The sequence below is a fragment of the Gobio gobio genome (assembly GCF_949357685.1).
Source record: "Gobio gobio genome assembly, chromosome: 9".
Lineage (NCBI taxonomy): Eukaryota > Metazoa > Chordata > Actinopteri > Cypriniformes > Gobionidae > Gobio > Gobio gobio.
The window spans coordinates 48,394,756-48,422,273 of NC_137115.1; the positions used below are offsets into that span (position 1 = coordinate 48,394,756).

The following is a 27,518-nucleotide window of genomic DNA, read 5'->3' on the forward strand; positions in this document are numbered from 1 at the left end:
TTAGCGGAAGTGATGTTAAGGGCAGCTGTCCAATCAGAGCGCGAGCTACGAATACGCGGTAAGCGCGAGCTTTTAGTGGTGTTATGGTGACGTTGTGGCGCTTATATGTTTTGTCTGTATCAGAATATCAAACTTTTATGCTTGGTGGCGGTTTTTGTTAAGGAATTGTGTGTCTTTTTGTGATTTTGAGACCCACACGATGACAGAGAAAGAAGAAACGTTGCGCTGTGAGTGTTTTTGTGCTAAACAGCCGAGGGTTGTAATGTCGCATTGGTTCTAACGGAGCGTACCTCGTTTTGTTTACGTGTGTTTGTTTGTGGAGTTGTTTAAATGTCATATACATGAACTACTGAGGATTGGAAGTTCATATAAATGCAAACACGATGCCGAATCTTCCTCAAAACAACCTAAAGGAGCAACTGGACCGACACAATAATGCTGCACAGAACAAGCTGTCACTGCTCAAAGCAAAGCCTGGGTAAGAACATTAGTGCATATTCTTTGAATACATATCTATTTGTGCACATAATACTGACGTTATGCACTAGATAGATAGATGTGCTTAATGCTGACGTTATGTACAGGATAGATAGAGAGAGAGAGAGCTATTTGTGCACACAATGCTGACGTTATGCACAGAAAACAGTGATAGATAGTTGGCTATTTGTGCACATAATGCTGACCTTATGCACTAGATAGATAGATAGATAGATAGATAGATAGATAGATAGATGTGCTTAATGCTGACATTATGTACAGGATAGATAGATAGCTATTTGTGCACACAATGCCGACGTTATGCACAGAAAACAGTGATAGATAGGTAGATAGATTGGTAGCTATGTGCACACAATGCTGATGTTATGCACAGAATAGATAGATAGATAGATAGATAGATAGATAGATAGATAGAGAGAGAGAGAGAGAGAGCGCGCTATATGTGCACACAATGCTGACGTTATGCACAGAAAACAGTGATAGATAGATAGATAGATAGATAGATAGATAGATAGATAGATAGATAGATAGATAGTATCTGTGTTGCACTGTAATTATACATTCAAGTACTGAGTAATAATAATAAACTATGTGTACTTAATTATGCATAAATTATAGTTGTTACTAAAGTAATTACATGTAACAAGGTCACTGTAAAAAAAAAAGTGTTTCCAAATGCTTTATACAAATGAACTGACCATAAAATCCCAAATGTGTAGCTACTAGTGTGTCTAAACTCAAACATTCATCTGTTCAGGGGGTTTTGCTTTAAAAAGAAGTCTTCATCAGGCATCTCCAAAGTGGAAGTTCCTCAAAAGGTAACTGGTGTAAATGTCTTAGCAAACAGGAGTGTCAATGTTCTCCGCAGCTGTGAAGTAACCAAAACTCCTGTAACATTTTCGCAAAAGCCTGAAAGAGTAGCACCGAAAGTCAACTTTTTCACAGCACCCAGCAGGCCGAAGACAATTACTCTTAATCCATTGGCCAACCCATTTGCTGTGAACAAAACGCCTCTTGTCCAATCTACAATTAAGGCTTTGCCAAAATCTGCAGCCTTGCCTAAGGATTCTACTGATGATCAAATTGTGGCTGAACCTAAGCGTGACATCTCTCAACTTTCATTCCACGAATGGGATGATTTGGATGATTTTGAAACCCCAGTCAAGGGAAGAGTAGCATCCCCAGTTGCAGGGACCTCTACAGTAAAGCCTAGTCTATCGGACCAGAACACATCCCCAAATTCCTCTTGTGCTAAGAGTGACGAGACTACATTACATGGAGGTTTACAGGCTACAGACACCATAACTGCCCAAAAGGACGTCCTGTCAGCTGCTAAGGGAGTCAGCGCAGAGCCTGCTGAGACAGAGCCAGAGTCCGACTCGCCAGAGTCGCCCATTAAAAAAATCAGAAGACATAAATCAGTCCAGCAAAAGGCATTAATGAGTGACACTGAGGATGAAGAGATCATCAACTGTATTTCACCAGTTAAAAACCAGGAGGATTTCAAGTGTGTGACAAGTAAGTACACCTCAATTTTTTTATTTATTGCTATTTTGTACAATTTTCACATGCTAAGAAAAAGACTGGTGTGTTTGTATATAAATATGAAGCTCACAAGGAAATTTATTAGGAATGTTTGAATTTCAGCTACTGAAGAAAACAAATGGGCTGAGGCGAACATCATAGATGTTGATGACATTGAGACCGACAACTTTTATGACAATTATGAGGATTTCATCCCACCGTCCCCTGTTCTTGAGGAGACGAGTCCCGTTGTCTCAGATAAGGAGAAAAGGTAACATGCTTTCATTGATACATTTTGCAAATGTTTTACACAAATCTGGCTGAAAATAAGTACACTTTCCTTTTCATTAAAGGAAACAACACACAGTTTTTGCCAGTCTCATGTTAATCTTGAGTGCCTATATAGTAGGGCTGTGCGATACTCGATATGCGATACGATATTGCTTTAAGTGTGTAAAATCTTTTTCTTTCCCCATATCTTTCACTTAAGCATAACCGACTGTGTTTACATGAATACTCATCAAGACAGTCATTTTGACATAACTGTGTGTGTATTTGACAGTTCGACAGTGTTAATTTTGACTGCAAATTTTGATTTAGTTTTAGTCACAGTCTTTTGACTAAAATGGCATTTAGTTTGTCATATTTTAGTCACCTGAATTGTTTTTAGTTTTAGTCTAGTTTTAGTCGACTAAATCTACAGTGGATTTAGTCTCCTAAAATCACATCAGTTTAGTTCAATTGTTATACATTAAGCATTTAAGCATTACATAACCGACTGTCACTTGAACTGACATTTTGACATCATTTTGTTTTTGACATTAAAAATACACGAAAGAGAGCTCCATTCACTTTTTTGTTTGTTTTTTAAAAACCTCTATATAGTTTTTATAACACTGTATTTCTGTTTTAGTTAGTATATCATGTTAAGCTAAAGCTTCAAATAAGTTTGTTTATTTATTTTTTTAATTTCAGTTAACATTTATTTAATTTCAAGTAATTTTTTATGGTTTTAGTTAACTATTACAACCCTGATACTTTATTGAATATGTGTCAAATACTGGTCTTTCCTCCTGACTATGAATTAAATGGGAATGAATACAGGTTATTGTGTAAGCAAAAACGAATATATAATGCGTGACTTTTAATTATAAACAAGCTCGAAATACACATTGACTCTTATTTTAAAATGCGCCTTACTATTGCAGTTGCAGGAGCTCATTCAAGTTCAGGAGATACAATATGCATTGTTACAACCGTCTAAAACATATTACTATATAAGCATCATAAAGTAAACATTGTCATTATTCATCAGCATTAGTTCATAAACAATTGCCTGGCATAAACGTGCGCTATTCATGGATTGTGAACCGCTCTGGAGCGCTGTTTTGGGGATGCGTGAGCCTGTAGAAGCGCAACAGCGCTGTGTTTTCCAGCGGTTAGATCAGCACGTTCAAATCAAATGTGCGCATCTGTTACACAGGACATCAGTTCTGACTGGATCTCTTCCCTAATCGTCCCTCCCTAACATTTTCGTCTCGTTTTTATTCGTTGATGAAAATGACAGTACGTTTTCGTTATAGTTTTTGTCATCCAACACTAGTTTTTATTTAGTTATCGTCTCGTTTTCGTCAGTGAAAAAAGGTCGTTGACGGAAATTATGACAAATTATTCTTCAACGAAATGAACACAAGACACGAAAAAAGAACGGCTTGTTTGCACGTTTCGGTGTGTGTGTCAAACAGCAGACAGCACGAGACTGCAAGGAGTTGTTTTTTGCAAGTTATTGCGTTTAATAACTCTTTTTAACGTCAAGAAAGTCACATAAGTAACAGTCGTGGGCCCAGTCTATTCTCTGCTATATGCGTCGACCGAAAACGTACACTTTTCACAATGTTGAAGTAGCCTATTAAAATCATTCAGATATTGCGTACCCTTGCGATATGCATATTGCGTTATGTACATTTGCGATATTTCGATATATTGCGCAGCCCTACTATATAGTATTGCATCCTTCACATCGACGAAGAGTCTTTAGTTTTATCAGATTTATAAAAGACAGATTTGCTGTACCGATTCTTTCCGAAAACAGCCGAACTTATGGAGGCGTGCAGCTAAAGAGATGAGCACACACTGACACACAATACATCATGACATTATCCATGGATAACTTTTGATTCACTATACGTTCGTGTTGTTTACATTATATGCACTCACGCACCCATTGCCAACAAAACGCAGACAGACTCGTGACCGGGAACAAACAAACACACTTGCAGAACTCCGTTACTGCTCCAGGAAAACAAACTGCATCCACTGTTTCCTTAACACAAAGCTGAACAAGGTTATCCTCCCCCCACGACCAGAAACACACTTTTTTAGTGACATTGTTGATTCCGTGGTCTAAAAACAAAATGTATAAGTGTATTGTATTTAGTGTATAAATACACCCCTTAAAGTTGTCTATAAACTCTTTTGTTTTATAGTTCATCTGACTCTGTTACCCATGCTGTCAAAAATGTACTACCTCGTGTATCTGCTTCAAGCCTGTCAGTGCCCTTGGATAAACCTTCCAAAGACTTTAAAGGTATCACTCATGCTGGATTGCTTTGTGATGTAAAAATTTAGACGTATGATATGAATTAATGTACTGTGTCTAATGTACATGTGTTTGTGATTTTAGAAACTGATGATGCTCTCTTTAGTGTTATGGAGTCTATTTGTCGCCTAGTGGACACTATTCCAGAGCATGAGCTCATAGCAATGACCAGCGGTACAGAGCTATTATTGCAGAGAGCACACAGGTAAAGCAATAAAGGTGGCCTTTTGAAAAAAAAAAAAAAAATGTTTAGCATGGTCTTTTATTTTAAACATTGCACACCGTCTGCTATTAAAAATAATATAATAAAAAATAGTCTGCTATTAGCACCCTTGCAAATTTTTGAATTATGACTTATTTTTAGATTAAAAACTTTAAGGTTAGGTGCGATTCATTACAGAAAAATGTGTGATTTAGTTAATTTTTAATTAATTGACAGCACAAATATATTATGTTTTGGTTGAATTTGTTGTACTGCCTTATTAGAATCGTTGCAAAACTATTACTGTATTCTTTATTACAGTAAAGAGAATCATAGGCTTTTATCACAGCGGAATTGAACTTAAGCCAAGGCTCGCAAACATACGTGATCATTTCACCACACGGTGTCAGTGCTCGTCTAAATAGAGACCACTGCAGTCAGTGTGTGTGAGACCTGATCAGAGTGAGAATGAACGTATTTATTTATTTATTTGTAAAATATAATTTGGTCATTTTTCATTGACAATCATTTAACTCTATTTAATTCACATATGCATGCCAAGATTCTTAATTAATATTCAAAGCAGTCGCGCTGTCAACACGTTGCTGTTTAAGATTAATTAAATGTTTAACATTAATACATTTCTTTAAGGCAGTTACCCCGCTTTTAATAATCTATTTTAATACGACTCTCACAAAAATTAAACCATGGTTTTACTACAGACATAAAAAAAAACAAAAAAAAAACATGGTTATTGTAGTTAAACCATGGTAACCACAAATTAACCATAGTTTAACCATGATATTGGTCATGGTTAAAACATAGTTACTACATTTTTATCATAATAAAACCATGGTTAACTCTTGTAAGGGTGTCTTATCAGTCAAAGTCATTTAAAAATATAAATGCAACAGGTACAGGTATGGAATGCAATAGTTAGAGAAAAGCACTGTTAATGAGAAGACGAGCACTGGACTGTGACAGGTTAGTTTGGGAAATAAAGGTATTTATTATTCGTAATTAGAATGCACATTTGAAAGGGGAATATATTTAACAATTCAGCAGGTTGAAGATATGAGATGTAAATTGTAAAAGATGTATGTTTTGAAATGCATAGGTCTACTACACGCGAACATACTCCCGCGTATTATTTTAAAAGAAGGACCTTCATCCCCCCATATCAGTCTCGCCCATGCTTTCCTCAATTTTTGTTGTCGTGAAAACGAATTAGAGAACGGATTTAGAATTAGCGCAGCCGGATCGCTGCAGTGACAGTGGCAAGAGGATTTAGCCATTAGTTTTGATTGCGTTGCCATAGTATCGGAAGTAGCGATACACTGCTTCACTTAACGGAAATAGGACCTGTGATAAAAGTCTACTCTATTATTTTAGATATACATGAAAATAATGCCATAATTCAAAACATTTAAAAAAATCCTAATAATGGGTTACTTTTTTATTCTTTTTTTCTTTTAAATGTCAAGTGGCTGTATTGTGACATTTACCATATTAATCAGCAGGGAGACCAGTTATGCAAGCGTGACATTCATTTTATACTTTTCTATCACTACATCAGTGTTAGATATCATTACTGCTTGTTACATTATATCTAATAACTCTCCATTACACTGTCTCTGTCTTCACTACAGGAAAAGGATTCTTGCTAATGGTGCATCATCCATACCACCTCAGTTAGCCCGATCAGCAACTCCATATTCTAGACTGCTTAACAGACAAAGTTTTGAAGTCACACCCTCTAGTCTTTCATCATCAATGTCCCTAATTACATCAGAAAAGGGAGTGGGTGTCAAAACAGACTTTCTGAACCGTAAGTCCAATTCCTCCATCATGTTTCTGGGTAATGACTCCGTATTTGAGGACTCCGACTGCATCATCAATGGTGTTGAAACTCCTGGTGGTTCCTGGAATCCTAACTGCTCCTCAAAAACAGCAACCAGTGGGGACATCTTAAACAGATCAAGTCCAGCTGTAAGCAAATCTGAGTCAAAGACAGATAAGTGCTACTCAAGGTTGTCCTTCAATGAGTCAAACAATCAAATTTTGGATGTGGACCAGATTGACCTGTTTTATTCCCCCAAGAGGGTGGATTCAGGCAAGAGAAATGCAGAGAGCAATGTTGAAACCAACACCGCAGTACCCAACAGTTCTCGAGCAGACACAGAGCCAGTTGATGACTTTGATATTGATGACTTTAATATTGATGATTTTGATGAGACTGACATTCCAGATTATTATGAAGAACCTTCAAGTGTCTTGGCTTCAAGAGAGAGCTCTGGTGCAAAAACACCATCAGTGCGGGAGGGAGGACCTTCAAAACCTTTTGAGAGAAAGACCTTCACACCAACAGCACCAACAGCACCAAAACCTACCAAAACACCCAACCCTGGTAAGTTTAAGGAATGGAGCCGGGCTCAACACTAAGGACTTTTTCTATGTGCCCAGTTGGGCCAGTGGTTAAAAATTGTACTTACCCTGACACAATTTTCACTGGCCCCACCACAAAAAAGTACTAAATAAAAATAATTAAATAAAATAGTCCTAGTTATTGTTTTAGTTGTTTTTGATCCATGTAACCTTAATAAAAAAGGTTATGACACCAAAAACTATTAGCCTAACTCATATAAATATTAAATATTGTTAAAGACAGTCAGTAATAAGATGGTAATTTTGACAGAATTTTGTGGAAATATGTCCGTTCAAGCTTAGGAAGACATTAAAGAGTATTCAAACACTGTGAGATGTGGCATCCTGGGTGCACACTTTGGATGCGTGTTGCACAGAAAACTTATCACAGCATGCAAGTACCAAACTGAGAAACACAAGTACTTTCGCATCTACTTGTGCTTGAATATTTAAGTTGGCAAGGCTTAAAACATGCGCACATTATCGATTTAATATGAAGGTGCAGCACTGGCCTGATTGGGCAACTGACAGTTCTGTCAACTGGCCCAAGTTTCTTTAACTCTGGCCTTGGGCCATCGGGCAGTCCTTATTGTTGAGCCCTGTGGAATATCCCTTACCATTTAGGTCATATTATTAAAGACCCCATGAAATGGCTTGATGAGCAGTTTTCTGATACCAGTGTATGTCTTGATCTGCAGAGCCTTTGTATAGAAATCCAGCTCATGACCGCTTTAGAGGCTTCAGCTTTCCTCATAGCCAAGAGATGATGAAGATTTTCCATAAGAAGTTTGGGCTGCATCAGTTCCGCTTCAATCAGCTGGAGGCTATTAATGCTGCACTGTTAGGAGAAGACACATTTGTACTGATGCCTACAGGTTTGTTACAAGCATTATAGCCACATGAGTCATTATGACTTCTATAGCTTGTTTATTTTGAGATTAGACTAGAAATCACAGCTCACTATGTCTTGACTATACCTATATTATATTTATTGGCTGCTTAAAATGTATTACTGGTTTTACAGCATGCATTAATGTATGTGTATTCTAATGATGAAATGTTTAAATGTGACAACCCCTTTACAGGTGGTGGTAAAAGTCTCTGCTATCAGCTTCCTGCTTGTATCTCTGCTGGGGTGACTGTAGTCATATCTCCTCTACGGTCGCTCATAGTTGACCAGGTCCAAAAACTCACCACATTAGATGTAAGTCTGTCTTTTCCTTATGCACAATGATTTTCTCTACTTGATTGAATCAGTTGCTTACTGTGCAGTTTTGTGTTATAGATTTGTGCAACTAGTTTATCAGGGGACAAAAAAGATAGCGAGGCTGCGCGGATCTATATGCAGTTGTCTAGGAAGGATCCCACCATCAAACTGCTTTATGCCACTCCTGAGAAGGTGCGTTTCAAGCTAGACAAGTGTGTTGCCATTTTGCATGCATGTCAACCAGTGTTAATATGTGTTGCTTTTGTTCTCAGGTATGTGCAAGTGGACGAATGATTAGTGCCCTTCAGAATCTGTTTGAAAGAGGTCTGCTGGCTCGCTTAATCATTGATGAGGCCCATTGCGTCAGTCAGGTAAACTTGTTTATAAATTATACAGAGCAACAAGAACAGTGAAAAATGTGTGATTTTAATAATTTAGTTAAGAATGTCTTTGTCTTAATCTACAAAAGTTACATTTTTGCACTAATGCTAACCAATATTATAGCACCATGCATACAAACATTGTATCTATTGCTCCCTTAGTGGGGTCATGACTTCAGGCCAGACTACAAGCGCTTGCATGAGCTCAGGCGGATGTTTCCCAAGGTTCCTATAATGGCACTGACGGCCACAGCTACTCCTAGAGTTCAGAAAGACATTCTTAACCAGCTAGCAATGACCCGTCCTCAGGTGTAAGTCTTCTTGCGTACAATTCCTGAATCACTGACATTTTAATGTATTTTGATTTATAAAACCATAACCATTTATTTACTGTAGGACATGGCATTCTGATTAATGTCACTCACACATTGATTATGAAATGGATACATTATTATTACCTTCATAAATACTGTACAAAGTAACATATATCTCACATTGTTAAAAGGTCACATGATTGTCCTCATAGAGGAGGAGACCACTAAAGTGTTTATGATGTACATTTCTATTTCAAATAAATGCTGTTCAGAGAATCCTGAAAAAAAAAAAAGTTTTCACAAAAAATAAGCAGCATAACTTTTCCAATATTAATAGAAATAAGAAATTCTAATTTTGAACTTTAGAAACAGTAGTGTATGTATGATATATCTATATATATATACATACACACATACACACACAATGTATGCTTCGATGCTCACTCTGTACATTCTCATCCATGAGACCTATAGTGATGTACATGTCATATACATGTTTTAGTCAAATTAAAATTGATAATGTTTTCTCAGATTCACTATGAGCTTCAACAGGCACAATCTCAAATACTTCGTTTTGCCAAAAAGGCCCAAGAAGGTTGATGAGGAATGCATTCAGTGGATTAAGAAATATTACCCACGTGAGTGCTGTCCAGATTAAATCAGTCTTTAGCTCATCATTTTTCACCCCAGCATGGAGACCCTGTAAACCATGTTGACCGTGTGTGTAGGTGACTCGGGGATTGTGTACTGTTTGTCTCGTAATGACTGCGACAATCTGGCTGACAGTCTTCAGAGGGCTGGGATTGCAGCGCTGGCTTATCACGCTGGCCTGAGTGACAGTGACCGGGAATATGTCCAGAACAAATGGATCAACCAGGACGGCTGCCAGGTGAGGTACTCCGTTCTTATAATTGAAACAAGGACTGAACTTCAAAACACAGACCAGCTCTTTTTATCAGTATCTTTGTTCCCACAAATACCACTTTTTATTTTTTTTAACAATCTATCTTTCGTTTTTAGGTTATGTGTGCCACCATTGCATTTGGCATGGGTATCGATAAGCCTGATGTGCGATATGTGATCCATGCCAGTCTGCCCAAGTCAGTGGAGGGTTACTACCAGGAGTCAGGCAGAGCTGGTCGAGATGGAGAGATTTCCCACTGCGTCCTCTTCTATTCCTACACGGATGTTATCCGCATCAAGAGACTCATTGCTAGTATGTGCTAGCTTTTGTGTACTAAAGCTAGGAGATAACTATCGATAGCTTAACCGTAAACAACCCCTTATCACACTAAATTACTAAAACTGAGCAAGACATAGAAACACAACATAACTAAATTTGTTGTACAGTAAAATGACATGTTTTAGGGTGCTTCACATAATGCTTATAACATGGATGTGAAATGCTAAAATCCAGACACTATTATACAGTCATAGTTAACCTGTCGGTGTGAGCGTGGCCTACATAACAGTTCATATAATTGCAGTGGATAAAGATGGCAACCAGCAATCCAAAGCCACCCACATCAACAACCTTCACAGCATGGTGCATTTCTGTGAGAATCTGGCCGAGTGCAGGAGAATCCAGTTGCTGGCTTACTTTGGCGAGCACACGTTTAATACAAGCTTCTGTAAAGAGCATCCTGAGGTCATCTGTGACAATTGTGCCAGACCACACGTAAGACCATCATCAAATCAGTTCATTCTTTACAGCGTACATTATGCAAAATGCTTAATAATAAACTGTATAACAGCCATTGCTTGAAATTGAATTTAGTTTGCTTACAAACAAGTTAATTGACTAATTATTTACTTTAGAACATGATGAACATTTGAATATGCCATTATGTATTAATTGCAGATACAAATGCAAATTCATTCATCTTAATACTTGCCTTCAGAAATATAAATCAAGAAATGTCACCGATGATGTGAAGAAGATTGCGAGGTTTGTGCAGGAGAACTGTGAGAAGGTTGGAAACCGGTATGGCAAATCCGCCCAGCAGAACAGGCTTACTCTCAACATGCTGGTTGACATATTTCTGGGTAAGAAGTCATAAATGATAGTGCGAATATTACTATGAATATCTTTTGCCTCATGCAGTGCTTGAGACTTAATGCCAGTCAGGACGGCTGCTCAAGGTCTCAAAATGAATATCTGTGTGGCAGGCTCCAAAAGTGCTCGGATCCAGACAGGAATGTTCGGGGTAGGAGCGGCATATTCCAAACACAATGCTGAGAGGCTCTTCAAGAAACTGGTGCTGGATAGTGTTCTGATGGAGGATCTGTACATCACTAACAACGGGCAGGCAGTGGCCTATATCTCTGCAGGGCCTAAAGCTATGACTGTACTGAATGGCTGCATGCAGGTGAGACTATTAATATAATACTATATATTATTCTTGCCTGTGAAACCGCTTTATTATGCTCAATACTAATGTTGTATGCTCTATGCAAAATCTGTAATAATGACCATACCCCATTGCAGGTTGAATTTCTCGAGACTGAGAGTGCATCCAGCATCAGAAAGCACAAAGCCTCTGTGACTGAGAGCGTCACTAAGAGAGAAGAGATGGTTAAAAAGTGTCTGCAGGAACTCAATGATCTGTGCAAGAAGTTGGGCAAAGTCTTCGGCATTCATTACTACAACATTTTCTCCACAGCCACACTCAAAAAGATTGCTGGTTAGCAAATTTTCATAATACATATTGACATAATTATATACATATACAATTTCAGCACATTTACAACTGTCTTTTTTTTAATTTACAAGCAGATTTACATAGTGTTACTGGGATGAAACACCTCATTAAGCGAAAGCAATTAATCCCCATGTGCTCTGTGTTAAACGAATTGTGATGTGTTTCTGTGCAGAGACCCTCTCGGCTGATCCAGAGGTGATGTTGCAGATTGACGGTGTGACCGAAGACAAACTGGAGAAGTATGGAGCTGAGTTTATTGAACTGCTGCAGAAGTACTCAGAGTGGCAGCTGCCTGGTGAGGGTCTGACAACAACACACACTCTCATCTAAATGGATTATATCCTCAAGATAAACGCTTTCTCTGACACACTACATTACATTAACCCTTTCTAGCCTGAACCTTGTTTTAGAGACTAGTAACTTTAAATGGATGATCCATGATTCAATTTGAATCCACATGATCAAGAATTTTGTCTGAGGACTGGTCACCTGAATTAAACCGAAAGCTGCTTGGTTTGAAAGTGACTTCTTTGTTAGCTGTGCCTCATACAGTATATTGCTACACTATTGACAATGGACTTATTTTTTGCCTTTAAAATTTTGCTAATGTGGCTGCACCTTAAAGGGATAGTCACCCAAAAACTGATTAATTACTCACACACAAATTAAGATATTTTAAATGAAATCTGAGAGATTTCTGTCCCTCCATTGACAGCTACGACACTTTGGCCCCGTCCACACGGAGAGGCATTTAGCTGTATACTGTAAAAATGTTGTATCGTATCAGCGTTTCGTCGAGACGGATCTGCGTTTTGGGAGCCTGAAACTGGTATTTTTGAAAACCGGGTCCCAGAGTGGAGACGTCTGAAACCGACACCCATGCGTTTTTGTGTGAAATGCATTCACTGAATGCATTCCTCATCAACCATAAACAGAAGTTCAACTGTACTCTCTTTCGGGCGCAAGAACAAAGCTAATTGGTTCTTGCTGAAGCTCAAATGTGCTGCGTAACACAAGAATGTACTTCCTTTAACCATATCTAGAGCTGCCCCCTAATCGTTGACTAAATATTAGTCGACAATAAGAGGCTTAGTTGACCAAATTTTAATTAGTAGGTTAGTTGCAGGAAAAAAACCCACTCCGAACAGAACGTTAACACGGATGGTCCGTGTAGTAATTAGCCTATGTCAGGCAGGAAATCCAAACGTTCGCCAAACATCCATTGACCTCAGACATGGCTTATCATATCAAAATATGTTATTAGCCTCTCTACATGGCCACTTGCTCAAACGTTAACCTAAATAAATGTGTGCTATTATTAGGTGACTATCCAAGCGAGTAAGTGAGTGTGGAAGCTAAATTAGTACCGCGCTTACTGCATGCTTAGTTTAACATGCAATTCTTTCTAAAGGCGGATCGACTGTACTGTTGAGGTGGTGAGTCAGCGTCTTCAACTTCATTTTTGCAGCCTACACTGCCTTATAAATCACTAGTTTATTAATAATTTGTTAATGTTCAGACAGTCTCATTGCTGTTTTTTGCACAATTTCCAGGGCGCTGCGGTAAGATCTATGCATGCACGCTTTATTCACTCATTATTATTATGGTTTAGTTTTTCTCTGTAATGTAGAACAATGTTACATATCATTTCAGGGCTGAGAAAGAACATATTTTCTCGATGCTACTCCCCAACCCCATGTATATATTAAATTAATACTATCATAAACATCTGACTAGTCAACTAATGGGTGACTACTAGTCAACTAAAACATTCGTCATGCTCCTGACTAAAGATTTTATGTGATTACAAGCCTAAATTCATTCTATTCATCATATAAAGTGATCAAGTCTCTTCAGAAAAAGGGGTAAAGTGTAAAATACAAGAGGTCCTCTGATTTTACTGGCTGATATTATTAGCCTGCTACATATTTATATTTCATCTCATGTAATTTCCCTTAGTACAAGACAAGTACAAATTACTTAATATAATATTACAGCCGACCAAAGATGAGGCACAGACTGGAGTTTTGATTTGGATAGTTCTGCCTGTAAACTTTTGTGAAACCGATCATATATCAGCTTGCTCAAAACAGCAACCTATAAAGCAGTTGAAATGAAGTAGCTGAAGAGACATGATGTTCTCATGTTCCCTCTGCAGCTGAGGTACAGGCAGAGAGTTCAGGATGGATCGACACAACAAGAGGCTATCAAAATGAAGAAGATGATGATGAAGAAGGTGACACCACATCAACCTATTTCAGTAGCACCTCTGGCCGAGGAGCGAAGAGAAAGCAAGGGTCTTACTCCAGAAAACCCAAAAGAAGGAAAGGTTCCAATGGCCAGAACTCCTCTAAAGGGTCAGTATGTTTGTCACAGCATTGTTGGATTGTGCTGACTTTCATATCAGCTATATGAAACCAAATGAACTAACCCTCTCCACCCTTATTGTAGTGGGTACAGCAATAACTGGTCTTCATCAAGAGGAAGAGGAAGAGGAGGAGGAGGATACAGGGGTGGGAGTCGGAGTGCAGGCAGGGGTTCCAGGACCGCTCCATCAGTCCCGGCAGCAGCAGCGGCGGCGGCGAAGAGGCCCGGCTTCATGTCTTTGCCCACCCCACAGACCGCTGCTCGTCCATTCCTCAAACCAGCATTCTCTCACCTCTAGAAACAGAATATTTCCACTGGGAATATCAAGTAAATTTACTTGAATATTTGTCATTTGTATGTTACATTTTGTACACAGATTTTTATAATAAATAATTTGTTTTGTTAAATATTAAATGTTTACAAACATTTAACCAAACACATTTGTTTTTAAATAGTGCTTCATTTTCTCAAAAAAAAAAAAAAATCTTACTATTGCCCCATCCCTTACAGGTTGATATATATGAGGTCAGTTTAATTTGCAATGCCTTTTTCAAAAATATATATTTAGGGAGGAAATGCCAGGGAAACAGTGATGCCGTTTTATTAAAGAACATGGTCATATTTTAACATCGGTGTGATTAAAAAATGGAATTAGTCGAAAATCTAGAAGCCCGCCGATTAATTATACATCCAGATCTATAAACCACAAGATATCTCAAACACTTTTGAATGTTTATTTCAAGTTTGAATATTTCCATGGCACCAGTTACAAGGGACTATCAGTGAAACAATTTCTTATACCATTTTCATGGAAGGTTTCCTACAGTACAAAGATGATTTTGGAATGAATCTGACTTAACAGGAACTGCATTTGGCACATACATTTTGTATGTATTTCAATATTCATATATTAAGGAACTAAACCACGACCTCTAGTCCCAAACAGAAAAGATGCAGATTACAGAAAAACACGCCCACAGACACATCTATGCATAAACCAATGTGCATAGCTGTTGAAGGGACTGTGGGGGCTGGCAAAGTGACAGAAGCACAGTACAGTAAATGAAGCATGTTGCCACCACTGATCTTTACCGGATCTCAGCGCCATAGTAGATCTTGAAGCTACGGTTCAGGTGAAGTCAGATTTTACCAAATAATTTGGGAATTTGTACGCAAGCATGTAAGGAGCATTCATTCTAATGATGATGAAATTTAAAGTCCCTGCTAGAATGATTTCAGAACTAAACCTAGTCACTCTGATAGATCACACACCTGCTGTGTTCATTATATCACCTCTAGGCATCTCTTTAATGAACATGGAGGACATTCTGACCTTACTTGGAATGAGCTCCAAATCTCAAACTCGAGCTCTTAAAGAACTGCAACCATTGAGTACTATAAACCAGAAGTTGAACAGCCGTAGCCAACAACAACAGATCTTGAACGATAAAATCACCGTCTTTAATAGGCTGATCAGGATCGCTTGAAACTGTAACATTTTGTACATGCTGTCATATACCTTAAAAGGTATATTTTAAGCCAGAGAAGTGCTTTATCTGCAGTGTTCAGTAAAACTCCTGAAAGTCAGCTTTTCATTAGTGTCATGGCAAGTGTTCAACTCTCCTATGCATACACTTGCATACTAAGAAGCATAAAAATACTTCTGTACAAAGTTGACAGAGGGACCTTGTGAAATAACCCAGTTAGTTTACAGAAATGATGAACCAATTTAGCTGACAATTGTCCTTTTTCGGACCCTTGCATTCATCACAGTCAAACCTGGCCATTCCATACAGTACAGGAAAACTGTCTAGAGACAAAAGTATAAAGTCGAAGTTCACAAGGACTCCTCCTGGTGTAGCAATTGCCCTTGATCTACGAGTCTAGGAAGGAGTCCGCGCTAGTCGAAGCTTGTGCATTAGGATTTCAAGGACAAAGAGAAGCGTAACACTTCAGAACAGCACACTGATGGTTCAGGATCCAAACAAGATGGCGAGTGCTCACGATGAGTATAAAATGTAGCAAATGTTGGCAATAAACGTCATATAAAATGAGCTTTTTAGTTAAAATCGCAATTTTGCGTCTAACTCAAATGAAATGGATTCATTCCCAACTCCTTAGAAAACATCAGGTAGTCTGACTTGCTACACAACAGCACAAAAACCACCAAAAAGATTCATTCAAATTATTCTATAATTCAGGTTATTGCTTATTGAATGGCGCTGCCATGCAGGGCTGACCACTGAGGCTACATAATGCTGTCAATGAGTAAATTAACAATTATCTTCTTTTTCAAAACATTTACTGGCCTTCCAAGCTTGTTTTTTTCTCTGGTCAAAATCAATTGATCAATATGAATCAATAAAACCAATCATCAATGGCATGCAGGTACCCACCAGAGCAAGACCACTGTTTTATTGTACTGCGAATAACAACCCCGTTTAATCAGGTTCTACAAAAATAGAAATGGACTTCAGCCACCACAACGCTGTTAATAATTTGGCACATCAGAGATGTTATAAATGCATGCATGAATACTTCTCAAGTTAAGAGACATGCATAACTCCAATGGCTCTCTCTCTTTTCCATGTGTTAGCGGTTTCAACAATTTCTGCTACAGTTTTCCATGCAGCTCATGTTTGCGTATTGTAGCTGAAACAGTAGTCGGTGGAAGACAGCGGTTCTATGAAATGGTTATAAAGGCATGTGACCCGACTGCACAATTCGGCTAATCAAACACCTATTCCAGTCAGCCACTTCGTAAAACACGCCTCAGCCATTTGTTCACTAGCACCATAGTGATTCTGGCCTCATACACAGCAGCATTGTGATTAGTGGATCGAAGCATGTTCATTTAAAATAACTGCACTAGTAAAGTCAAGCTTGTGAGCTGCCACAATCTAATGCTATATTCAAAAGCTGCAATTATTGTAATTTATCGTAGTGTGTGAATACCAATGTAAAATCTAAAACATCCCCCTTACTACGGTAATTACCACGGGCTGTTACTTGTCTCTTTTTCGCTGTACACAAAAATAAGTCCGCTCTGTCTGTGTGTTTTCCTTTCATTTCCTCCATCCTCAAAGGGGCAGCGATAGATCATATACGGTGAAATAAAACCCCTGTCCAACTGGCATGCCACTGGAGGAATCGTTTGTCTTTAAATAAATACTATAGACTAATCAGGACTAAACCTGGCCTTCTAGTACATATTGCCAAAAACATCAATTGTTAAAATATGGGCATACACACATACACACACACACACAAACATACACACAGTCTTTTGGCTAAACTGTGTACAAAGCGATCAGTATTGTTCAAATGCAGGGCCTTTACCAATATACAAAGCGCAGGGATGGTTTTCTCATTACTGGTTAAGTTGGAAATGGATCTGGATAAAAATCTTTCTCGTGTCTCCCTTGACAAGAAACGCCATAGATTCTAGACCTCATCTGAAACACAGAGCTAAAAAAGGTATAATTTAATTTTCAATAACAAAATAACATTTCAGTTTCTGTTAAAATATACATGGAAAAACTGTCGATATATTAGGAAACTAACTACTTTTTGTACAAAAAGTACAGCATTGTTATTGTAATTAAGAATAATCATAGCATGATATCCACAAAATACAAACTTAAGAGCAAGGCTGATATGAAATTTAAAAAAAAATATTACTTTATACAATGGGATTTCTTTCTATTGAGAAAGACTTGGGATGAAAAATGTAAATAAAATAAAAAAGTATAATAATGTAAATGCACATACTCGTGAACAAAAAATTGATATACTTATTTCTTAAAGATCAAACCCTTACAGTATTGCACATCTACTGTAGCTAGACTGGATCTATGGGTTGCTTTTAAATCAGTCGTGAGAACTTCTTTAACATATATTGACACTATTGGGTCACATAACAGAACACAATTTATACCAATTAGTTTTTCTGTATCCGTTAGAAAGAACCTTTTAAAAATGATTTCTACTTCACAGCTTGCTACCGCCTAAACACAATATTCCTAAAACGTATTTGACGTTAATACGCCACCTAAATCTCAAGCCACCAAATACAGAACTCAAATGTACCCATCAATTTTATTCAAATAACAATTTCCAGTCTTTCCTCAGGTCTCGCTTCCAAAATAACTTGCACATTCTTACCTTACATATAACCCTCTGCTGATCTGATCATCGGTGTGGTCAATTATAGCAGCCTTCAAAAAATTACTAAGAGTTAAATGACAGATGGATATGAATTATGCATAAACTCAGAAAAGCATTGGTTTTCCACGTTCTCGCGCTTTCCAAACCCACTATACTCAACCAACTTGCCGTCTCTCTGGACTTAACGCACCACATTCTTTAATAAGACATTAATCATTTTTATTGTAAAATAAATATAAATGAAGGCAACATTCTCTTGTTGCAACAAAATATTTTATATTCCCTATTTAAGGAACAATATATTCTTCTAAAGTCTTTGAATTAAGTTTTGTTTTGTTTTTTTGCATTTTTTTTTGTAAAAATAAAATACCTGAAATGACCTGAAATCCAAAAAAAGGAAACGAAAAACCAAAAAATGTCTTTGTAAAAAAAGAAGAAAAAAAGAAAGTAAAAATGTGGGTGGGGGAGAAAGAACTAAAAGTGGAAGAGAAGAGGAGCTGTGGGCCTGGTGGTCCACCGTGTTTCAGCAGGAGTGTCATGAAAGAAGCTGGGTTCATGGGACAGGTCGGTGCCCTCCGCCTCTCTCTCTCTCTCTCTCTCTCTCTCCACGTGTTTAGCGTCTTCTCGACCCCAACAAGGGAGGCTTTACGAGCTTTAGTGCCTCATTTTCACTTGTTAATGAGCAGCCCGCCCACCCAGCGGAGCTTGCAGGCAAACCACCGTCTGAGGGGACAAAAGTATTCGTAATGGAACTGCTCAAACTCGGGGGTCTGGCGGATATCACGTAAAAATGCAATGTCAAGGTCGGACTCAGTGAGGATGATGAGGAGGAGGAGCAAGACAAAGAGGAGTCCAATGGTCACAAGGAGCAGACGGAGTACACTTAAAACAAACTTATTCACCTGTTCCGTCTCGCTGAGCGCGGCCTCCCCGCCTGTGCTTTGCAAGAGGCCTGCCGCCCTACCGTCCGCTCCTAACTCGGCCACGTCTCCAACGCTGGGCGTGCCCGCCTCCGACTCTTTCTCCTCCTCGATGCTGCAGGGGGCACCGTTGATCTGGCGTGAGACTGCCAGCTCCAGGCTGTGCTCGGCCACCGGCGTGGGCAGAACGCTGTCGGAGGGACTGTAGGTCTCGTCGGAGATGATCGCCGCCCCGTCGCTGGAGTCCGTCGCCTGGCTGCGCGAACGTGGCATGAAGGAGTCGCTGTGGGACACGGAACGCACGGGAGTGGAGTGAGCGCTGTCCCGCAAGGATTCCAGACCTGGATGGAAGGAAGGGGATAGATAAGAGAGAGACAAAAGAGGAATTTAATGATTCATAAATTATAAAAAGTTATTTCTGGCACAGTGGCTACACAATATGCGAACGGTTCAACGCAAAAGTAGATAGAACCCATTATAATCAGTGATGCTGTCTACACTGGATGTGGTGCGACATGACAAATCCCTGATGGTAAACCTTCAAGTGCTCGTGCTACTTCTGACACAAAGAACAAATGGATTTGCAGCGGTCACTTTGTCGCGTCCATTGTAGACATCCTCAAGTTGTTGCGACGCAGCAAGGCCATGTCATGAACCACCAAGACCATGTCATGAACATTGGGGGGGACCAATAAAAAAAAGAAAAAAGAAATAGAACAGTTAAGGAAATTCTACGTCTAATTGTAGTTGGGAAATGATCCATTTGAACCATTTTCAAATAATATTTGCATTCAAATTTGCACATGTACTTTTATTTTTATGCCTGATATGTCGAAAACGCAAAACATTTCTTGTCTCGTCGCGCACAGTTAGGAATTACATGAATCAAGTAAATGCATGTTTTCAAATCATTTTTGAGAAAAAAGTTCAGTAGTTTGCATCCCTGGATGTTACTGTTGGTCGTTTAGCATTTCTATCGCAAAACAGTTGACCTGTTTTAAATGTTTCACTATTTACATCTTACCTCACTCTCTCAATGTTAAAGGCCCACTGAAGTGCCTTGGAACGCGCAGCATTATTCAATGTGTTGACGTAATTTCCATTGAAACAGCTCCAGCTGTTAGGAGCTCCTCCCTTTTTTTGAAACAGCCAATAGAGTTTCGTTATTACCACAGTTTGACTAGCCTTTCTGTTTTTTTTAAAGCCAGTTTCCTCCGAATCTAACCGTTTATCATCATAATCTCTTCCATATCTCTTTGAAATACAGCATGTTTTGTTGTCTTGCGCTCTCGCGTCTCTAGTCAACGGCTCTGGTCTAGACTATGTGTGTGCGCTGCTGCGGTGCACGTAAAACTATCGTGAACCCAGACTTCATTCGCCTCAATTGAAAACATATTTACACTGTCTGAATCGTTTCCTATCGCATATATAGTGCGTTATGTGCTGTTGTGTTGTCACCATGTAGAAAATAGTAAATGCGTGAACAACTGACTGTTTTCAGACGCAGTTCAGGGTCTATTTATAATGCAGGGGGCGGGACTTCAGATTCTAGAGAGCATTTGATTGGACAGAAGATTTGATGAGAAGGTGAAGTCTGCGATGATGTCATCAAAATCTGTGATTCGTTTTAACGGAAGTGAGAGATTGTAAGTTTTGAATGCTTATATCTCCTTAATGCAATTTTTTGTCATTGTTTTGGAACACACCAGCTTATTCATAACCTTAAGGCTAAGATAATCATACTAAAAGCTAAAAAACTTTATTTTGATTTCAGTGCGCCTTTAAACTGATGCTTCACACTGGAATTCTCTGAACAGTAAGCCCCGCCTTCTTTGATCTGATTGGCCATCTCAATCATTTTGACATTGATAGACTGTTGTTAGACCGCTGAGGCAGACCAGACTAAAAATGTACTAACTACTGTCACGTCCGGTGTAGACAGTGTCCGAAATCGCATACTGTCTGAATAGGTACTACATTTGAATTTACTTTACTATCGTTAAAAAAAAGTACGCTCTTTATAGTATGAATATGGGTGGTATGAAATTTGGATGTACTACATCCGCCATGTTGTTACTGTCACGTGACCAACCAGCATAATTTTGGCGTCCATTCATAAATCCTCTCCAGTGGCCATCGAATGCACACTTCAGATTCTTGCAGGAAGTAGTAGGTCATCCCGGTACTACTGTTTTTCGAATACTAAGAATTCGTACACACTACTCAGTTGGCGTACTGTTTTTCACAGGCTATATAGTAGGGAAGTAACGTATTTGATTTTGGACACAGCGCAAGAGTTTGCTAATGTGACGTTTGTTTACAATTGATTGGCTGGCTTAAGTGGATCGTAACGTAAAGCACTAAAATGTGTGATGTCCCTATTCATTATGAAATGTTTATTAATGTTTTGAATGATGTAATGAAAGTAATGACAGATATTTTCTTCCATATATATATATATATATATATATACACATACTAGTGGTGGGCCGTTACCGGCGTTAACGTGCTGCGTTAACGTGAGACTCTTATCGGGCAATAAGAAAAAATATTGCCGTTAATCTATTCTCAAAGTTGGGTTCGGAGCTGGGTCTATACTACGCAAGCTATGATGACTTTCACCTTGATATTTTAGCGTGGATGTATACCTAGCCCAATTGCACTGTAGGGGGCGAGAGAACGAGTCTTTGAACCTGTGTGTATGCCTACTAGTGTCAAAAATATCCATATTTCGCTAAGTATCGATTCTGAAACGATACGATACTCATTTTCTACAGTATCGATATCAGCTGCACTCTCCTCTCCTCTCAGACCGTCAGCGAGTTGACACGCACCGCCTCGTCTCATTCAGTCTGGTTAACCCTCTGAACATTGCAAACGCGTGTTCTGCTGGATTTTTCCTCATGACAGCGTGTTAGTATTGGTGTGACCGGTCTGAATTTCGCGCGGGGTTGCACATAGCGTTAATTCTACTAATTCCAGCAGATTTCACGCTCGCATCTGAAGCGCACACACACACACACACCATAATAAAGCCGCCTCTGACATACAAGTGCAAAAATGAGCTCCTTTTTCCAGCTTATTATGGTCAAATTCACTCAAAAATGTCTCAATGCCCATCTTGGTGAGTTTTAACGTAAACACAGTCGTAACCAGCTCACAGAAACAGTGTTTGGGATCCATGCGTGCGTCAGGTCTTAAAGGGACAGAAGTTATTTATTATTCAAACTACAAAAAGACAAACGATCACTTACGAGTACACATATTCTGAATGAGCCATTTTAATCTAGAGTAATTCCAAGATTACAGTGAGATTAATCTAGATTAAAAAAATTAATCTATGCCCACCACTAATATATACACACTGATTTTAATTATTATCCAAATCAGATCGAGTCAGATTGCTTTCTCACCATAAGCAAACCACTTCAGAGTTCGTTTTCAAATGGCCAAGTGGATTGCAATCGTTTTTGATGCGTTCATATATGCCTAAATGAACGTAACTAAGGGAAAAAACGTGTCAGGTTCCAAAACAATCAAGGAGGTGTGCATCTTAATGCCCTAAAGCATTTACAAAATAGATAGGGTGAAATTCCTCTTCATGCTGACTTAATATGCACGGGCTGCCAATGCATAGTATCTGTGTGTCAATAAGTAGTATGTTGAATATACAACAACCACAAAACATTACATCACAATATGAAAAATAAGCACAAATTTCCTATTTTAGCCCAGCCAACTCTGGCTTTGTTTTTTATTTTTTATGCAAAACATTAGCCATTAGCACAAGGGCTTATGTCTATGGTTACATGTCAATTTTTCCGGTCAAAAGTATGTTAGAACAGCCAGTCAATTCTGTCCTGGCTTTTACCCAAGACCTCAAAGGGGTCATTTGTACAATCTGACAAGTAGCAATCGCAAAACGGGGAAAAAACAAATTGACAGTGTGCATTCGGCTTGAGTATAGAAGGGTCTCATGCAGGTGACAGACCTAGATACTAAATCACAGACCAGAGCGCTAACGTGAAAAGACATTTCCCAGCTTGTTTGCACAGATAGACACTGTACTTCAAGCCCCCACAGGGCTCAGCGAAGCACTGGGAATCACACGTACAGTACTGACAGGCAAACAGCCAACTTACTGAGGTGCTGTAACAATTAGCAACACATGGTGAATCAAAAGGACTAGACCTCGTAACACAACATGCATGTGCAAATATAGCACACAATCTTGAATTGCTACTAACTTAGAAAGGCTTTGAAACAGGTTTCTCGATAGCAGCCCATTATAATTCAGTACAGAAGTGACATGATATACTGTACAGAAGCCAACTGAGAGTGGATGTATATTTCTGTTCTTAAACACAACTTTAACACTGATGTTAAGAGGATTCGTCACAGTAAGAGACCTCAGAGAACGCAAAGTGAGGATGCTGCAAATCTCCCATAAATCCTCGCGCTTCAGTTCTCACGTACCCTTTCCCTCAAGGAACCCAAAGCGGAGAAACATACAAGCTTTTGCTGAGCATTAGATTCTTGAGCGTGTCACTGCAGATATGTTACAACTCTATTCTGATGTGAAAGGATTAGGATTTCATCTTAACTATGCAACATTTTACTGCGCAACCAAAGGCCTCTCGTTCACAACACCCTGACAAAGAGAAAAATGGGCACGCATGAAAGCACAAAATGCTTCAGTGCATTTTTCAGAGTTTAAAGATGCCTGAAATTGGACAACTTTGATTTTACTAAGCATACGGTTGCAAGAATTTACCAGTGCTTCAGCATTAATAATTCATAAAAATGCCTCTCCAACCAAAGACAAACACAATCGACGTTGTTTATCCCAATATGTTGTTTAAAGGTGCACTATGTAACTTTTCCGTCCGCTAGAGGTCGCCTATACAAAACAAAGGCGTGGTTTGGGACATGTGGTCTTCACCTCACAGCCAGAAATCATGTTCATGGATGAGATTATTAACGTTACTGTAGTGTGAAGCAAGTGTTGCAGGAGCGGAGCAAGGCTGCTGGAGCGATTGTTAATAAGATGAAGCCAACACACGCCTCTCGAGCAGCGGGACTTTTATTATGCCACAGTCGCCGGCGCCACATCCGCTTTTCGGTCATGAGCATGAGGTAACGCAGCTCTGTTTATCATATTAGATACAGCTGAGTGTGTTGAAAATTATGTTATGACGTTACTCTGTGCGTTCGCTCGGCGTAGTAAGAGTAAAGCGTTTCTGCAAAATAAAACCGGAAACCGAGGGGAACGCAGATACGACGCCATTGACAGGCGACTCCCTCACACGTCCCTGTTACTTGGTTAAAATAGCAATTTTCTCACCATTTACAAATAGTTGGACACATTTGGGATATTGTAAGAACTCAATTGAACAAGATATATAACACTGGCCTTGTGGTTTTTGGATATTTTACTGCAAAAATGTTACATAGTGCACCTTTTAAACATAAAATGTGAACCTTGCAATAACTGACTGTTAAATCTTCTTTTGCTGTGATAGCGTCCATTAGCACTGTAGTTTGAAGAAATCCTGGTCTATTTCTCTTTTTAAAACTGTTTGAACTTTTTAAACTCTTCAGTTCACATATCTAATGTATTACTGTATTTAAGTGAATCACTCTCTTCAGTATCAATAGAATTGATGTTTGAACTGAGAGCACAATTTCCTCTGTGAAAGCATTTTCTTTGCTGAATTACTTCTGTATTGAGTCAATGTCTCCTTGCATCACCCATCTTCAGGTGATGGACGGCTACCCTGATATTATCATCCTCCTTTCACCACAGTTCACAGCTGGAATGAGATTTTAGTTTTAGTGTGCAGTCCTCCAAACATTATGCTGTACACTTCTGCAACTCCTGCAGTTCTTTATTTACTACTCCTTAAAAGATTAGTAACAGTCTTCTACAATCTCTCGACTGTGGATTGATGAACATCCAGGAATGCACCTACAGCTTTCAAACTTCTAACATGCTCTGTTTATTGCGATCAAGAAATCATTAGCCTGGGTGTTCACAATCCAAACAATTTATAGACTAGTAACTGTTTATCTAAAATGTACACTATCGTTCAAAAGGTTCAATTTTTTTTTGTCTATCTCACCAAAGTTGCATTAATTTGATCAAAAAGTACAACAGTAATATTGCGAAAAGTTGTAATAGTTTAAAATAACTGTTCCATTTTGTTTTCTGGGATGGCAAAGCTGAATTTTCAGCAGGTCTTCAGAGTCTGACTGTTCAGAAATATGCTGATTTGGTACTCAAGAAAATTGTTGAAAACCGTTCTGCTGCTTAATATTTTTGTGGAAACCGATACTTTTTACCCCCCAGGATTCTTTGAAAAATAGTTCAAATTTCTTTAGTCACTTTTGTTCAATTAATTGCTTCCTTGCTCAATAAAAGCATTAATAAAAATCATACTAACCCCAAACTTTTGAATGGAAATGTACGTTCTGCAGAATGAAAGCGCTTTTTATACTGATAACAAACACCATTGAAGCAACACCAACCAACAGAAAGTCCATAACCTGCTTTATTCTAACCCACCTAATCCAGTTCCATCAAAACAAAGCAGAAATACAATACATCTTTCTGAAAAGACCTTCAGAAAAATCGAATAAAACAACCAATCAAGCATCTGGTGCACAAACTAAAACACGTTAGACTTTACCTATAGCTGTGCCAGACACTGCACAAGATGGTGATGCCTGCAGCTGGTCCTGCTGCCCCGTGAGTGCTGGATAAAGGGGCAGCACACCAAGGGCCTTTCCCAGCATTCGAGGCCCCAAACTCAGCACCCGAACCTTTACATCCCGATAGCAGTGGTTGATCATGCGCAGGTGGACGTTCACCCGCGTGGTGATGCGGATCAGGCACTTCACCATGTTTATCTCCAAAAAGCAAACGACTGTAGCTACTTCTTCAGAGAGCGCGTGAACAAGCACAAACCCCGTTACCGGTGCCCTCTTTCCACCGTGGGCTGCTGGGTAAAGGCTTGGCTGAGCTGGTAAACGGTGGAGAAGGCAGCGGTGGCAAATCCTACCCCACCCAGGCCTCTCACCTCCTCCCTCCCTCAGCCAGTGACTTAAATGGCGAGAAAGGCCCTGTCTATTTTCAGATGAGGGTATTAATACTCCTTGAAGACTCGCAGTCAGCACATGTAGGACAGTTGACTTTATCCTCCCCAGCTCTCTGAACCGTTCGCACTGCAGACAAGAGCTCTTCACAACATCTTAAGATGGTCTTTTCAGTTTTGCAGAGAGGATACAGTGGCCAGGGACTTAACTGCACTTCGTCTATACTCATGTTAAGAGTGGGCAGTGCTCTGTTGTGATGCTAGTCTAACAGTCAGGCTCATAGATGAGAGCCAGAATGAAAGGGGTGGGCAGAGGACACCGGTAAGCCTTTGATGGGTGGGACAAGATGGCACAACTGGTGCCACAGGGAAGTGTTAGTACTGACTGTACACAGCTGGCACAGAAATAGAGTGCTGTGACTGACAGGAGCACCTGCATCTCCACTCCTCTCAGAGAAAAGGCTGGTCCAGCCTCATATTACTGCATGCGGTCAACTTTTCACCTCTTGTGAGTACGCCCCGTGCATATATACAGCTCTGGAAAAAATTAAGAGACCACTTAACATTGAGAAATCAATGTTAAGTGGTCTCTTAATTTTTTCCAGAGTGCTATATATAACACACACACACACACACACACATATAAACAAATGTATAATTATTTAAATAGTTCATTTTTTTATTATATAAATTATAAAAATAAAAAAAATACAGATACATAAAAATGTAAGAATAATTAGTATATTTGTGAATTTTGCTTAAAATGGTATAAAATAAAAAACAAGAACAAGTATTTGATACACTGCCTATTTTGCAGGTTTTCCTACGTACAAAGCATGTAGAGGTCTGTAATTTGTATCATAGGTACTCTTCAATTGTGAGAGACGGAATCTAAATGATTTTTAAATAATTAATTAGCATTTTATTGGATGACATAAATATTTGATCCCCTACCAACCAGTAAGAAATCCGGCTCTCACAGACCTGTTAGTTTTTCTTTAAGAAGCCCTCCTGTTCTCCACTCATTACCTGTATTAACTGCACCTGTTTGAACTCCTTACCTGTATAAAAGACACCTGTCCACACACTCCAACAAACAAACAGACTCCAACCTCTCCAC

At 39.0% G+C, this 27,518-nt stretch overlaps 2 protein-coding genes across 3 annotated transcripts in view; one reads left to right on the forward strand and one right to left on the reverse strand.

The window, feature by feature from the left end:
• Window positions 1–31: 31 nt before the first annotated feature.
• blm (BLM RecQ like helicase) lies at window positions 32–14,686 on the forward strand. Its single transcript, XM_079825087.1, has 21 exons — window positions 32–478; window positions 1,256–2,016; window positions 2,146–2,293; window positions 4,509–4,609; window positions 4,706–4,826; window positions 6,473–7,230; window positions 7,946–8,122; window positions 8,333–8,451; window positions 8,533–8,646; window positions 8,727–8,825; window positions 8,997–9,145; window positions 9,680–9,786; window positions 9,877–10,037; window positions 10,169–10,364; window positions 10,636–10,826; window positions 11,050–11,194; window positions 11,318–11,517; window positions 11,637–11,832; window positions 12,023–12,145; window positions 14,009–14,207; window positions 14,302–14,686. Exons 1-21 carry the CDS (start codon window positions 384–386, stop codon window positions 14,513–14,515), a joined length of 4,374 nt encoding a protein of 1,457 aa, XP_079681213.1. The 5' UTR covers window positions 32–383; the 3' UTR covers window positions 14,516–14,686.
• A 2,991-nt stretch (window positions 14,687–17,677) lies between these two features.
• Window positions 17,678–27,518, reverse strand: part of frmd5a (FERM domain containing 5a) — a 185,364-nt gene continuing 175,523 nt past the window's right edge. The window contains exons 14-15 of one of the 2 annotated variants that reach the window (XM_079825021.1): window positions 19,287–19,645; window positions 18,740–19,107 (exon numbers count right to left, since the gene is read on the reverse strand). In XM_079825021.1, the coding sequence (XP_079681147.1) occupies window positions 19,060–19,107; window positions 19,287–19,645 (407 nt within the window). In that variant the 3' untranslated portion in view covers window positions 18,740–19,059. Of the gene's footprint in view, window positions 19,646–27,518 lie in introns of both variants that reach the window. The other variant, XM_079825020.1, reaches the window with a different exon arrangement.